Genomic DNA, 18,241 nt, shown 5'->3' with positions numbered 1-18,241 from the left:
AAATATTTGTGTGTACGGTTACAGTACAGATCGAATTATTGTTCACGAAACGCGATGACGGAAAAACAATACAAGAATGATTGGCAAACGACGCTTTCTTTTCGCGAGTGTACGTCCAATGATATTGTACGTCGCTTTTTTCGGTTAAATAAAATCCGTGTCGAATTCGCTCTGTCGCGCGTTCTTCGCGTCAGCGCCACAACCATAGTACGCCAGTCGTTGTATTATTTATTGTTATTATTATTACTATTTCGGTCGTAATATTTTAATTGTTATTTTTTTTCCGCGTTGCTTTCGAAAGATTTCATGCAGTGGCGACGGCTTTGACGATTATCGTAAAATATAACGACGTGGATCGTACGATATAGGTATAATATTATAATACTATGCATAATAGGTACCTACCTACGTCATAATACTATGTATACATACGAAATACAATTGCGCGCGTTACTAAACAACTAGGCGAACGACAATACGTCGGGCGCGTGCTATTTCGTAAAAATAGTATTAATGTAAAACGATTGAAAACACACGACTCTGCGCGTATGAGCGAAAAAATTATCACAACAAAGGCCTTTCCCCCAGGGCGGCGGCCGTATATAATAATATATATGTTTATATATTATATTATTATTTTCGTAGGTATTGTCTACACCGACATTAAACGACACACGAGCACAACGAGAACACCTACCACGTGCGTTTTGGTCGTAAGACTTTGTAAAGACATTTCCACGAGGGACGACAGCGACCGGGTAGAAGGTTATAATATTATATAGAGGGACGGCTGGCGGCGTCGGTCACGTATCACGCGTCCGCTTTTATCCCCTTTGATTTATATTTATCGCATTTCTCTTCTTCTTCTTCTTCTTATTATTATTATTATTCTTCATCAGTTTAGGTCCCTCAACTATTCCGAGTGACTATTGTTTGTGCTACACAATGGGATTATATTCGGTTTTATACTGATGAACGCGCGATCGCAACACGATAGTAGAGAATATAAGAGTGGCACAGCGATAGGGAAATGAAAAACAAGGGAAACATAACCGTGTTAGAAACGCAGAAGACAGATTTTAAGAAGAAATAATAAATATTATACATACAAAATTCTAGCTGTACAGCTAAAAGCCAGTCGCTGACAAACGAACAGCCGATACAGACTACAAGAAAATAACAACATTTTATGGTAAACATTTTTCTACATCGCTAACACGTGTCTGAAATACGCGCCGCCATGAATTCTTATAAATAGTGAATCGATAATAATATATAGATAAACAGTTTTCTGTATGAAAAGACGAAAACGATGAAATATATATTACACCAACTAATCAATTGTAAATTCCGTCCCCATTATACGTACGCATCCCATTTATATAAGACATACAACTTGGTGAGATATTTTAATTATTTTAGGTGGTGTTACTAAATACTATTTGGTATCATTAAAACATTTTTTTTAAAACGTTCTACCTTCTACGTCATAGCAAACAAATTGTTATGTTTGAACCGTAACCGTTTAACGTATAATCTCATATTGTCTATGTCACACGAACCGATAATGTGACTTAAAATAATTGTAGGCGTCGTAAATTATTAATAATGTTAATTATCGAATAGGTAAGTAAATGTCCGATATTCAGCTCGTTATGAATGCTAGCATTTATGATTATTAAGTCTAACGAAAACGACAAATTATTATTACGAAACATAAATGTCAACAAATTTTTGAAGTAAAATAAGTAGGTACAATGATTTATGTTTGTATCTATATACGGTTAGTTATAGTATTATAATAATATAGCGTAAGATTTTTTCGTATCTTTTGTTTGATAAGTTCAACATGTACCTATATTTTGTTTTGTTTTTAAATTAACCGTCGGGATTTAGAATGGTATTTTATTTGAAGATCAAGTTTAGTTTCGAAAATGACACAGTGGTAATTTGATATATAAGCGGCGCGCTTGCCACGGTGACATTTAATTTGAACGCACTTCAACATAGCTAGTGTGGCAGTCGAGGTGGACATTTTCGTTTTTGTAGGGTAACTATATATATATATATATATATATTATATATATATGTTTAATATTATATTATTAATATGTGACGACCATAAATCAAACGTCTGATGACAAAAAATGGCGGTCAAGTATAACAGCTTATATATACCTTCGACCCGCGCGCGCACATTGCAAAATATTTATACATGTATATTGTATATACTTACTATATAGGGATGACTGCAGCCGGCTGCGTGTCTTATGTATAATAATATGTACCGTGCAACAGTATACCCATTTGATAAATTATTGTGCAGCAGTGAAACGAGCCAGAAATAATGGTAATAATAATAATAATAATAATAATAATAATAATTCGCGTTCGTTGGACGTTTTCGTGACGATAAAAATTCAATATTAAAAGCTTTTTGCCGGCGAAAGGGATATAGATTCGATACCACAGAGGCACAGTACAAATACATTATGCACGTATAGTACCAGGGTTCATTGTTGTTTAGTAACGTGTAAGCCCCGTTTCGGGATAAAATTTTAATTAACTTTAGGGAAATTCTGGAAGTAGGACGGCCGCAGTGCTCGTGCTAACCAGAGGAAAAAAACCGCACGAATATATTATAATGTATATTGTATACATATTATAACTATGCCGAACTCACCACAGCAGCAATATATATATATATATATACTGCTGCAGTTTGCCGTATATACTACAATTTATAGTTCCACAAACTTTCAGGAAAAAAAAATTACGAGATAAAAACGGTCAACTGGCTTTTATGAAAAAGTTGAGCACATCAAACGAATTGTTTGGAATAGAATTAAACACGAGTTGGTGACTTGCCCGAAGGGATTACACAAGAATGCCGGCCGCATTCACTGGTGTATAGCGTAGCAATAAAAAATGGAAGGAAAAAATGGGATTTTAATTAACCACCTCTGAAAAAAAAAATTAAAAAATCAACAGAGTGATATTTTTTTTGCCAAACGCCACGTGTGTAGCAATTAAACAGGGTTGCAAAATTCGGTATGCACGCACAAAAGATAGTATTTAAAATTACAGTTTTCCAGGTGTGGATATTGCGTGTGCAATTCGACCCTCCTGCAGGCTACCTATAACGTCTGAAATACGCATTGTACCTAACGTTTTTTTTCTCTGTCACAAGTCCGAGTGAATCTCAATATAGTGTGCACGCATATTCGGATGAAAAAAATTTAATATTGATGGTCAGTAATGTATGATATTTTCTGATCGATTTGAAAATGCATTGCGTAGCAATATGACTGTTATATAGATAATAAAAAAAAAAAGAACGGAATTATTGTCATTAATTAATGTCGAATACAATGAAAACTATTCAATTTCCTCTGCCCTTCATTTGTTTGTAGCTTTTTGTCAGACGCGTAAAATGTGAGCGAACGTTTTAATTACTTTGTGGGACTAACTGTCACTGTGACCCAGAAAAAATGACAAAAGCTATTCTGTCCACCCGAAAAAAAACAAAAAGAGAAAGAAAGAATAAAAATTCGATAAAGTGTCACATTTTAAATCGTACATACTTGACCCTCGGTCATTATCCCATGGTCAACACCCACTATAAAGGCTTAAAATGTTTTTATTTTTAAGTTTCCCAACATGTTATTATATCGTGACAAAAAACAACTTTTAATAACATCATTCAATTTAACACATACGTTTAAGGTTTAACAAAACATGTTCTGGAAAATGCCACGCCATTAGCATTATTAGTTAATAGATACCTATTAAGTATTATGAGTTTAAAAACTTACTATTTAAATATATCGGGCGTAACATAATAATGTTTAAAGTCTTTATGACAATATTATGATCCGAGCAAAAACATTTTTTTTTTTATTTACTAACTGATATGTCGATCGTTATTTCAATAAATTTGATTGACATCTATGATTATTAGTGTCCACTAATTAAAATCATGGAATTATTTTGATGAGCACTTATAACTCAATATTCAATTGATAACCGAAATTACAAAACAATACTTTACGGAAGTTTGAACAAAGCAAATATTGATCGACAAAGAAAAATATTATATCCTAATAAATATTTATTTAAAAAACAAAAAAAAAATAAGTTAAATAAATAGTAATACATTCTTTACGTAAAATTTAGAAATAGACTTTATATTGTGTTTATTTGTGTTTAATTTAATATTATTTTCTATTAGAACTAATAATATATCTCAAAATATAGTGTGTAGTTTAATTCCACGCATTAAAATGGAACTTTGATTCACAAGTTGTGCTCCTTGTATTAAAAGATCAATGGCATAAAATATAAAATAATATTTAAACTGTATTTAAAATGTAACAATTCGATACCTACTTATAAATTATAATATTATTACATATTAGGAACTGATTATAATAATAAGCGACGACCTCTGCAGTAATAGACTTCGTTATCTTGGTATATAGTAATAAAAATATTTAAATTGCTTTTAAAAATCAATAGGTAGATAAATTCTAGCTGGCCCGTATAATAGAAGATATAAGTAAATTTTTCGTTTTTTTGTAAATTTGTGATCGATTTTTATGGAGAACACCGTAATAGATTTTTTTCGAACAAATTTACTTATTCGGTGATATTCCACTTCCATAAAGCCTCGCCTAACCTGTATAACCGACGTTCAAACGCGGGAAATGTACACATAAAACTTCATGATATAACGATAAAATATTATGTTATAAAAATGTCTACGTTTTTCCTACCCCAAAAGTAAACCACTAACTTTAAACCACAATCAAATATGGATGATGGGATTTTAAACGGGAGTCGTTTATCCTTATATTCGCAGACATCAAACTTCCATGCGCTCCGGGTAAGTTTCATAAAAAAAACTTTGGAAATCCGTTTATGCCTTTTTTCGGCTTAAATATTGTTCCGGCGATGTCGGAGGGACGCCGTGGTGAGAAGACGTAAGTAGGGTGCTAGTGGGATATATAATATTGTATAATGCACTGCAGCATAGGTACCTCATATACAATACAACTCGATTTTCGATGCGGTATAGAAATTAATTCTGGAAAAGGCGCAGCTGCGACGAATGATAATTATCGACGCGGTTATAACGACCGTTCGGTCTAACCGTCGTTGCCAAGATAAATTCATTTCGTGGCCGGACGCATTAGAAAACAAAATACCATAATAGGCGAGCGAAATTAAATGCGCGCGGATTAATTTATACAAAGCGATGTGTATCATTATTGGAACGTTCAACAATATAATAATATAATGTGTAAGGTCACTAGGTTGATTGGATCAATGATCTCGCATGGCAATAACAATATTGTAATATTGTCGTACACTCATACCGTATACACACACTTGCTATAATAATGTAGTATAAAATTAAAATAAACGTTTGAATTGACTATGTAATAATAATATGATGCGTAATACGGCGGTGACCAGCTCGGCAACTCCGAACGATTATCTTATCTTTTAATTTTGAATATTATTATTATCTTAAAATCGCGTGAGCGTGTACAATATAATATTGTATAATACGCGTTGTTCACTCGTACGTCATAATATTATCAATTGTCATACTGTACAGGAAATGCAATCGAAAAAAATTTACAGCTCAACAATAATAATTATTATTTTATATAATCTGATAAAATGACATTGTTAGCTAGCAATTATAACTGAAAATATGCCAAATAGTTTTTTTGAATAATATAATGATAATAAATAATAATATGCGACCGCAATGATTTTTTTTTTATCTTAGACCTGTAATGTTATCCAGGTTAAGACTTACCTAAATCGTATCACCAGTGACCTACAACCATTATATAACTAAAAGGGATCCCGAGGATATACGCTCACTCGGGGAGTACGTAGTTTCGTTTGGAATTGTATATTATATATTATATGAAAAAAACCAAAAATACCGTCTTTCGACTATACCTATATTTTGAATTTTGATGGAACCTAATATTATAATGTTCTCAATAAATGTGCGAAATGTGCCCTCGTTGGAGGAGTTGGAGAAAGTTTCATTCCCGAGCCCAAAGTTCGTTGTTAAATCACCGCGGGGTGTAAAATTAGTGTCAATATTATTTTTTGAGCGAGTGATGTAATATTTTTATAATCATTATAATATAACACGTGGTTCGAACCTAAGCGTGAAATGCCAGCGTTTATGACGTGTAAAAGAAAACCGCGAAATCGGGAAGTCGGCAGAATTAATAATAACAACAATAACTACAATACAAGTAACAACTAGAACAATATCAAAAGCCCGGAATACTTACGACGAACGAAACGGCTGTGTCGATCTTGGGGTCCTGCAGACTGTGATGGTCCGAACCGGCAGTGGGCACAGAGTGTGACGAGAAGTCCTCGTCGAGGACCATCGCCGCCGCACCGGGACCGGTACGGCACACGCGAGCCAAATGAACGTCGTCGTCGTCGTCGCCGTCGTCGTCGGTCGGCCGAGTGTGGGGAGCGAGTGCCGCCGAGTGGAGAGAGAACGGAACGGCTGTAACACAGAATAGAATAAAATAAATAATAATATAATACAATACGGCGCGCGCGCGCGAGTCAACGCTAGCGCTGCAACCGGTGGCTCGTCGAGACGACGACGCAAAGAGGGTTGATGGAAAATACGGTTTTGCTTTTATATGATTATCACGACCGATTTATAATATTATTATTATTATAACGTTTACATTTGACATTTTTTTCGTGTACATTTCGACGGTCGCATTTGAATTTCGTTTGGTCGACCTATCGCGTTCATAAATTTAGCACCGGGAGTCGCGTGGAACAATACACGTCTGCGGTTATAATATTATTGCCATTGTGTCACTATTCCGTCGCTATGATTAAATTAATATACACTAGCGGGGACAGGGACGGAGATAGTGACTCGGTCGTGGTGATTTTATTATTGCGATATTGTTATTATAATTATAATTATTATCATCATCATCATTATCGTTATTATTATTATTATTATTAATAAAATTTATGCGGTGGTTTTTGTACGCGGTATTTAGCAGAACAATGGGCGGTTTATTGTAATACAGAGGCAATTCGCGGTCAGACTTCGGTTGCCTAGTTCAGAGTTATTCGGTTGACGGTTCTCGCGTTGCACTCCTGAAGTGGCGAAGTCCGATGTTTGTCCGGAAAATTATAAATACCAGTCATAATCATAATTATGATATTGTTATTATGTCATTATGTAAGCACCTTAACCGCGACCTTAAAATACCTCACTAGTTACTGTACTGTCAGCTCACTTCTTCTCGTACATTATTTTAGACTTGTGCGCTGTCCTTTAGACAGCTCTTCTCAAAAAAAAAATAATAAAATGTTAATTCTGTCAATTATAAACAAAACACAATGGAGTGATATCTTATTTTTGTATTAGGAGGCAAAAACATGGAATATTTTATCGGCAGTTAACTTTTGCGCAACCTCTTTAAAATTAGGAGAATTATGACCTGAAATATATTTTAATTAACTGACATGATAAAAACGTAATTTTTTATTCTCTTATTTTTTTTTCTGTTCCTAGGAATCTAGTTTAATTAATGAATTGCCTCTCTTTACGAGTTTATATCGAGGGATGCCATCACATAAAAATTATAATATTTTTTAGTTTTATAATAGTGACAATAGCATTATTACATTATAACTGAAGCTGAACTAAACAATATTAAAGTACAGTGTAATCGATTTTTTTTAAAATATAGGATGTTAGTATGTCTTACGGCGATAAAAAATTACCAATTTGTTGAAAATCAGTACGTTAAGAGAAATTTAGTAAATTTTAGTTTCAATCTGATCATTATAAATTAATCGCCTTACTTATGTGAAATTTCTATTGCCCGGTCAAAATCGATAAGTGTGGTCATATTTTAAATTCAATAATTTTATCATAAACACCAATCTATACTCAAGTCATTTTTCCGGCGGTAATCCGTTGACTGCAGTAAAAACTAAAAACTGAATACTTTTTATTTGCTACGTTTTGTCCAATATGCATAATATTATATTATATAATGAAAAAAAAAATCATCTGAACGAAAGAATACTTTGTTTGGTAATTTCTCAAATGATAAAGTTAATGTTAATGAGGTATAATATTAATAATTTGAATGTTAAAAATATTTTTAAGCAAACAAATTGTACTTTATTGGTAGGTAGGTACTTATATTTTATAAGACACTATAATTTGTTTGTAAATCTATATCGGTACTACACAAGTACAAGGTATAATAATATTACCCACGACAATTTTTGGAAAATGATTGCGGGTGTTAAACCGGGGTTGATGACTATGTAGTATGTACCCATCTCAAATCCTAAATAATAATATTATGCCACTAACACGTATGCAATATCGATATTGCAATGGGTATACTATGTTAATTCGAGATGATTAATATTAGATGCATATTATTATTGCCGCATGTGTACATCCTACCGCGATTTATAATTTAAGACGAATTTATTAGATTTTATAACGTCGAAAAATATTATAAGCTATCATAGTTCATTAAAACATTTTTTTTTTATTGATTTTGTGTCATATTTGAATTTTATTTTATTTACGTATAGCTGTTACATAAAAATTAAGAAAAAAATTATTTTCATTGGCATTATCTCAGTTATATAATAAAATATTAATAATAATACAACATTTGACTTATTTGTACACGAGAGTATGAGACACGAACGTATCTATATTCCATACATATCCTACGATCATTATTACGACGGAATTGATAACCAGTTGTACATTTAACATAATATTAGGTATTCCATTTTGATTTCAGGCCACAGGTCACAGGATAACGTCACGGATGATGTATTGATACTTATTTCTGTTCTTTGTCTTTAAATTTCTATTTCAAGGCTGATTTCGGAATCTGATTAATATTTTCTCGCTAAATACGGTTATTGAAAACAATTAACAATTGCCACTAAATGCTAAACAATTGTTATTAAACGATTAAATGGGTAATATTATACGATAATATTTTTTTTTAGCTTTTATACATTTAATATATTATTAGTAGGTACTATAACAATACAAATCGATATAATCTAAGTTCAATTCATTATAATGATATCATATTAATTATATTATAATATACATATAGTTTTAAATTTGACATTTTGTAATTAAAAAATAATACTAGTTAATTGTTTTATAATTATAACGCCGTGTTTACTGTTTGATTAGCATGAAAAATATTTTACAAAACGTTTATACACGAAGTTTAAATTGCCATATTTTGTTTATTTTTTAGAATAACGATCTAATGCCTCTAAAAACTGCAAAATGTATAAACATTTGAATTAAACCCTGTGATAGGTAGCTATGTAAATCGTTAACACGTTTTCTCAAATATTGTATTAAGTTTTATATTTGTTCAAGTGTAGTTACAAAAAGTTTGTCAAGTATAATACCGAGTGTAACTGTACTTTAAACTTTAAACTTTATCTTATATATATATATAGTTATAAATCGGTTTTACTTTATAGAACGACCAAGAACGTAGGTAAGTATAAAATTGTTCGTTATTTTGTCGGATCATTAATGTAGATTTTGCCAATAAACATCAATTAATATTTTTATATTATTTTTATTTATATTTTTTTATCAATAACTTAACTTCGTTTTCTTTCGTAAATTGATTATTATATAATCTAATATACTTGGTCATACAATAATCACGCGATAGCGAGAACCGCTGTCGTGTAAAATTCGCATTTTTTCGTATTATAACGTTTTCGTTATGTTGCTCTAGTAAAATTATTGGATTTTTTAGGTAAATATTATAATTATTTTTCGTAGCTTTTATAGTTCTATATTCGTGTTTTGCGAGCGCTTGTAATAATTAGCGAACGGCTTTCATTTGGTGTCGAGATGGACAAATAAAAAAATTCCATATTATACTAGTATAATGAGAAATTAAAATCATCTACGTACACTATGCGTACACGTATTTTAATATAAATATCTACTATACATAGTATATATACATGTATATATATAGTTATTTATATATGCATATATAAATAACTTTTTCACTGGGCCACATTTAGTAGGCAGTGCAATCGTATAGGGAGGAAAATGTATAGGGAGGGTAGTATAGGGAGGTTGATTCTGGAAATAATACAACTACAAAATGATTGTAAAGTAGAATGTTTAAAAGACAAAAGAAAAGAATGTTAATTCAAAATCCAAGTCTTGACATTTACAGTAATAAGATATTTAAATGAAAAAACTGATAAAAAAATTATAATAGTGGTACATTATATTATTATGTTATTTAATTTAGTGAATTCTTGTAGCTGCCACTGAAATATGTGTTTAATCGTCGTTTGTTAAATGAATATAAAAACTGAAAATATAGCAGGGGAGCAGTATTCGTTTGTACTGGTTGATAAAATTCTAAACGAGGCCCATTTTTTTATATTCTATTGTTCATCATTTTATATTATATTACACTACTCAGTAGTCAGTACTCAATACTATAGAGAGCAGCCCACCATAATATGGAATTACTGTAGTGAAACACTACATATTATTATAATGTATTATAATAATATACCAACTATTTTATGATGTACATAATATTTTGTACGTCACATAATAGTATGTTATAATATGTGCCGCCAAGGTCTAAACAATTGACTCCATGCGGGCGACGGAAGATTGAACTTTTTTTCGGGTGATCGTAACTGTATATAATAATAAGGGTGTCGGCCATTTGAGCACGGATGACTTTTTTACCATAAAATGGTAACATAGGTCATATTATAAGCTCACATTTTTAGAATATTTGAGAACAGATACCCTTTTTATCTTAGAGAAACTCTATGTAGGTCAGGGGTAATTTCAAACCTGAGATTATTAGGTCAAATGGTATATGTGAAAAATGTCAAAATGTGTGAGTGGTACGTGGATATAAAAAGGTTGGAAACCGCTGATATAAGGTAATTTGAGCGTGGATTTTTAGCGATTATTTCTGTATTTTTAAAGGAAAAATTAATCATTTTCTTCACTTATTTCTGTTTGTAATTAATAATAAACGAAATGTATTTTTTAATTTTTCATTAAAAATGATTAAAAGGTGTTATTAATTTAAGAGTTCTAATTTAAATGATACTAGTATCCATAATCAATTGAACACTTTTTCATGTTACTAAATATTATTTTTTTCATTTCCACTAAGAACAAAATAAACTGTAACAACAATGGAAATATGTAAACTAAACTAGTTACTGACAGAGTTATAAAACGCATGTTCACAATGTGCTATGTAAAAAAATATAATTAACTTACTGGAAATAAAATCTATATAATATATATATTATAAACCATAATTCGAATATTTTTATGATCGATTTCATTTGACCCGTGGAACTTATCTACTCGAATAAAAAAACTACTCGACGTAGCGTTCTCGATTGATCATTGCAATAAACTGCGCTTACAATATCATGACTAATACGTTATACGATAATTTTTTTTTAATCTTAACACGCTCAAACGTTTACTCCTAACAGTATAATGTACATACATTATATAGGTGCCTTTGTAGTTACAAACATACTATAGGGGTGCGCCTCTCCTGAGGGCTAAACTTTTTTTTAAGCACAAGGCAATATTATACTATTGTCTAGAATCATGACTGATATTAATAAATTGTCTTAAAATATATTGCAATAACAATTGACAAGGATCGTGTTACCGAAAATTCTGGCTCCCTGTCAGCATAGTCTGCGAAGCTCGCAAATATATAATAATACAATATGTTTATACTACGCGATATACGATATATCCATACAGGTATGTACAGGTGTACAATAATATAGTAATACCTATAATAATACCTGTATATATGTAAGTATTCGTTTTGGGTGTATTCTGCGTGTGTGTGCAAAAAGAGGGAATATCGCATCCCGCTGCCGTATGTAGTATATTATATAGGTGGTATACCATCACCTCAATCTCCGCCCGACCTTATATAATATATATATTTTATATATACCTACCTCTAAGTTGTGTATTATGTACGTTTTTCCACTGCAGGCCAAAGCAATTTACTTACCACCCGCACGCGCCGCAAGTCGACGTTTACCGTCGTAATATATGGTATACACGCTGCACGTTCGTTTAAGACTTATATAAACTTCTCCAGGAAAAAAATTGTTTTCCATTTCATACAAATTTTGTTAGTGCACTCGATCGTTACGCGTTTCTTTTTTATTATTATTTATTTAAGTGGTCGGCCGCATTACCCACGTCACCCTTTGGCCATAAAACGCGTGTGCTCTGCGGGTTCGTCTGCCGAAATTCAATTTCGGTTATTACCGGTTCGGATAATAATATACCTACCACTGGTCAAAGTTTACCTGTGCTACAGATTGTCTAAAAACCAAAACGCGGTTTCGAACCAGAATTAATATTAAACAGTTCAAAAGACCGATTAATCGTCGTAATTATACACGTATATCGAGTGATATCATATTGAATCGATTAGACCAAAATATATATATAATAATATACAATCAGTAAGTTGTCGATAAAAACCATATTATATCATTATACTATAGTTCAAAGGCGATAATCATTACGAATCTCTTATTTGAATATTCCCATATAATATACAGCCCGCCGACGAGTTAACCGAGAATACCTAATAATATTGTGTTATACAATAAATACAATGGTAATGAGTTCGAATGTGGTTTGATAGTAAAAACGTGTAATGTGAATAATTCGTTGAATTAATATTGTCGGCGCTGTGAAGGAGTATAATAATTGTGTATTGTTTGGATTTTGAATTGCACAATAATCGGAATTTCGGAAGATAATATTATATTATAATAATGATGACTACACTAAAGATGCACTGGACTATTTGAACCGCACTTTAGTTTAGCATTGTGTCCTAGTTATCTTATCAAACGTTTAAAATTAATATAGCCTGCGTCAATAATAATATAATGACGTTCTTTTTATCGTTATTTGTAAAAATTTTAATCGTATTTAATAATATAACACTTAAAACATTTGTAAAATAATATCTATATGCCTGTAAAGAGAGAGAATAATAATATTTTATTATATTGTCCGTAGTCGTCCATGTCCGGATTGTTCCACCGATAATGTTTGGAAAATGTTTCAATAAAATGGAAACCAGCCTCGTTTTTGACGGACATTGAAGGACAATGGTATGCCTATTGTTTTTGGAGGAAAACGGACCCACCCATTATATTATAACCGAAAGAACGATGGTAATATATCTATTAATTATTGAAGATTGCTGCCAAGTTTTTTATTGCGTTATTAATTCTGGAATCAGTTTTTAGCTACATAATGAATAATAATACTGCTACAGTATATTTATATTATAACCACCTATTACTCGTGACTCGCAATCGCTGTTCGAGGTGATAATAATAATATGCCTGTCGGCGATAAGACTCCTATATGATGGACGCGGAAAATTAAAAAAAAAAAGATAAGGTTAGCGCGAACCACGCGTGGAATATTTTAAACGCTTTTTCTCGCAGACAGTTGCGTCAAAAGAAAAATATAACAACAATATACGGTATAACTGGCGTATAATAATATGTATTATAGCACTTCAAATATTATATTGGAAAAACGTACGCCTACGGCGAGATGGAATAATAATAATATAATATAATATCTCATTTTTGGAGGAAAATTGAACCACCCATTTTTATTATATCCGAAAGGACGAATAAAATAATTACTCGCGGTGGTCGCTGTTCGAGGTGACAATATTATTATATACTTGTCCGTGATAAAATTGCAATATGATGGACGCGGAAAATCAAAAAAAAAAGATTATTGGGTTAGGCGTGGACCGCGCGTGGAATATTAATTTAAACGCTCTTTCACGCAGACGACGGTCGGGTAAAAAGAAAAATATAACAACGAAAATATTACGCTCGTAAACGACATAGCTGCAGGCGGCTGTGGTTAAGATATTATTAACGTGTTTGAGTAGGTTTAGTGATTACTAGACGAAAGCAGAGCATATTATTATATAGACCGTACGTCGTAGTTAGTTGGGGGTTTAAGACGCGATCGTTTTCCCATTGTGACAACAACCCTTTCGTAGAAATACCTCTAACCCACATAATGCGCTCAAATGACCAATTTTATATGCCTATGCCCCCCCCCCCCCAAATCGCATTATACCCCGCACTCAACTCGTATGTGCTCGCAGTGCGTTATTATTATATCGTATTACAACGTTTTATATGTAACAATCGTTTTTTTTTGTATTCCGTACTAGGTATTATATTATATACTCGTATTATGGGCTGTACCGTAATCTCACTGTATTATATTATTATTATTATTACTACTATTATTTGTTTTTAATGCGTGTACCTACGTGTGTAAATGACTTTCGCCTGTTATAATATATATATATATATATATATGTGACTATTTATATATCTGTACAGACCAAGTGGACTAATAGGGCAATGTGTACCCATTAACCAGGTATATTATATTGTACTGCGCCCGATTTCGCTTTATTTAATATTTAGCTATAGTTTTGGTCAAACGTGTAATAATTTATAATTATATTATATAGTTTTATAAATTAATTTATACATTTTTTAAATATTGCTCTTCTATTTCAATTGAATTTAAACACTGCACAAACTTTTTAAAATACTATACGACTGCGACATATGCACAAATAAAAGTCCTACATACTATCAAATCACATGCCACGTATAGTTATACCTAATAATATAAATGTAAGACATCTTAAATTACAAATATAACATTTACTATAGTATGTTACCTTGCTAAATTGGAAATAAAAACCAATTTATTTATTTCGATAAGCCATATTAATTTAGTGGATGAAATAATCTCTGCTACACGTCAATAATTGACGAGATAATATCGAGAGTTTGATATAGGTACGGGTATTTTAAATACATAAACAGAAAAAAGTGAACAATATAGTCTCATGTATAGCATTAGAGCGTATATCATTACCATTTACCATATGAAAATGCGTAAGCAACTCCAGTCCATAATACTTATTAAACTGACAGGAAGCATTGTGTTGGTAATATTTTAATCAAATAACAATTTGTTTTCATTTTGTTATAATTAAAGTTACAATGCCCAATTATTTACTACGACAGAGAATTATACTGATGTAACACATTGCCCGCAATATGAAGTATAATATATAAAAATATATACAATCATACAGTCTATAGTGTACCTACTGAACTTAATTAAAGTCTTGCTTAATAACATTAGTTAAGTTTAGGGGGGCAGGAGTGATTTATGATATAACATTTTTCGTCTTAAACCAAATGATGAGTGGAAATTACTATAATATTTGCGAATTACGATCTCGGATGTTGTAACGTATGCACACTTAATAGGTAATATAACTGCATAGGACGAGTCATACAGACAGCATATAAATGCTACAGGTTAGGTCCAATTGATTGCGACGGACATAACGTGTAAATCGCGATCGGATTAATAAATAAATTACATTAATTAAACATCGCGTGTTCGCCTACGGTTCGTCTGGTACCTATAAGGTATAATACACAAATTCGTCGTGCAGTTAGTGGTCGTGTCTCGTGTCTATTAGCGTTTAATGTTATGTGAAATCACCGCTATTAAATCACATGTAACATTGGGTCAAAACCGAAAACTAAATAACGATCAAATACGACGACAGTATTATCGGGCTGCAATATCATCTAGTATTTTTTATATTTTTCCTCGTATAAGAGAGAAACCAGAAGGTTTTCGGTAAAGACTTCGACAGCAAAGTATATGCACAAGTACTTATATTCAACAACGTATATAATATTTTAATAAACATATATTACTATAATATAGTACACACGGTTGAGGGACTTTTCTCGATGCCGAGGGAAAACCTAAAGTGCGTTCATATATATTTTATATTATTATAAGAGAAAAATAAAGTGATAGAGAGAGTGCGTGAGGTGCATATTATATCATGGAATATCATATTATTAGTCTCATAGACGTATAATATTTGTATGGCCTGCAAGCTGGAGACGAAGAGAACGACAGAGTTGGTACTTCATTAAAAATGAAAAATCGTAAGGTAAATATTATATTTTCTGACTTTTGAGTGAAAGAAAAATATCAAAGAAAAATTACAACGGCTGGGTCGATTGTTAAAAGAGTAATCTCTTTAAAAAAAACTTTTCCTGCACTATATAATATTATGGTCACAAGCTCGCTGCACTTTTACATAACATAATATAAATAGTTCCCGCCATAAACTGCAAAGATGTATTATAAATTGTATACGGGCCAACATGGAAAAATGTTTTCCTACTTATTCAATTCCGATCGGATACGGCGCGTGCCTTCGCTCGAAACGAAGAATATTGTGTTATAAATAAATTAACAAATACAAAATATATTGCATTAACTTTTTTCATAAATTTATCGTGTTTATGTTATGCCGTATACATACGAATATAATATAATATTTATGTAGGAAAAAATTGTTTTTCACGAAACGACTTCGAAGATATGATAACATTATAATATAGTCTGTGAACTGACGTTTTCCAGTGTACCTACATTATAATATTAGCATAATATACTATATATTTATTAAATATTAGACAGTAATGATTTTATACGAATATTACATAATATTATATGACTACGGTTATACCTACATAGATAGTGTAATATCGGATCCTACCATTTGCGTCTTATTCATAATTATTTATGGGTCCAAGTAGGTAACATTAAGTCTGGAAAATTAATACTGCGGGGAAATCGACAAACTGCAGGGTTGCAGCGCATGCAACGGGTACGATCTGCACTGTATCAGCAAGCAATGTTGGCAGTGGGATAATTTAAATTTTATTTTAAAAAGTACGTATATTTTTATCTAAGCTGCACTTATCTCGTATAGAATTTATCCATTTTGAAGGTCAACCAATTTACGAAGTAGGCCAAATCACAATAATATTGGATTATAAATACGCAAATGTTTACATTTCATTGTCCAATTGACGCCAATGAATTTTGGCAGGGCCTGATTTAGATATTTTGAGACCTAAGGCAAGGGTGAATATGTGACCTCTATTCAACAGTATCGTCTCTACACCCTCCCTACTTGGAAGCTGACTACCCTCATTAATTTCATATAAACACCGACCCGAGTTATATACAGAACCTAAATTAATAATTACAATTTAAATTCTTGGTCACTCGACCACATGAAACGTTTAAATTGTTCGACTCATCCACCACACAATTATCCAGGACACGAGTATTATGGTCAACCATCCCAACTCAAAGTTTTCACTAACAAAATTACTACACTATAATTATTAATCCTTTCAGATGTTTACTAACAATTTTTTCATATTATTATTAATTTTAAAAAGCATAACATTTTTATTCTTATATTATCATAAATTCCGAGGCCCCTCTAATGGGCATCCCCCATAGGCCAAGTTTCCTATCGTGCCTGATGGTAAATTTTATAATATAATGTCTCTGAATTTATGTAGGCAGGCGTAAAGAATAATAAAACATAATATAGTAAATGTGTTGATGAAATTTGCTGTGTCCGGATCGATTGTTTGAATTTGGGACTCGAATTACATAAAGTATTATTACAGTGGTATGAACCCTCGTATACGAATACGAGCATAATATACATCCGGCGATCCTTTGAGATCCGTATGACACGATGTCAAAATATTATGTACAATTTACATAGTGCACGAATTGTTATGAATATACATTTTCGTAAAAAACTGATATTTAAAACAAAAAAAGTTACCAATTTTTTTATAATACCGATGAGAAGCATAATACTTTTATATTATGATTTCGTGCATGCAAATTGTTAGAAATTAAATTCAACAATGAAATATACTGCAAATCAATATGTATTATTATTTATTAAGATAACAGTACCCATACTGTGGTACACGATACGTAACCTTATACCTATTACCTGGGTTTGATTTATAATTGCTCCACTGGCGGTGCGTATATAATAATATTATTATAGTTATTAAATGCGAATTGACGTTCATATTATATTTGTGCAGAATAATATTTATGATGCGCAACGCTGCATTTTAGAATATTATCGTCGTCGAATCA

The 18,241-nt window shown here is 31.7% G+C and overlaps 1 protein-coding gene across 2 annotated transcripts in view; it reads right to left on the bottom strand.

Moving 5' to 3' along the window:
- LOC115033416 overlaps positions 1-18,241 on the bottom strand; it is a 36,493-nt gene that overhangs the window by 7,337 nt on the left and 10,915 nt on the right. For both annotated transcript variants that reach the window (XR_003838760.1, XM_029485903.1), the window contains exon 2: positions 6,327-6,553. Coding sequence is in view for 1 of the 2 variants with exons in the window: in XM_029485903.1 (XP_029341763.1) it covers positions 6,327-6,553 (227 nt within the window). In the remaining variant the exon portion in view is untranslated. The remainder of the gene's footprint in view (positions 1-6,326; positions 6,554-18,241) is intronic.

Source organism: Acyrthosiphon pisum, chromosome X (genome assembly GCF_005508785.2).
Source record: "Acyrthosiphon pisum isolate AL4f chromosome X, pea_aphid_22Mar2018_4r6ur, whole genome shotgun sequence".
NCBI lineage: Eukaryota > Metazoa > Arthropoda > Insecta > Hemiptera > Aphididae > Acyrthosiphon > Acyrthosiphon pisum.
Note: the sequence above shows the minus strand (reverse complement) of the source record. Positions and strands in the feature narration are given on the sequence as shown.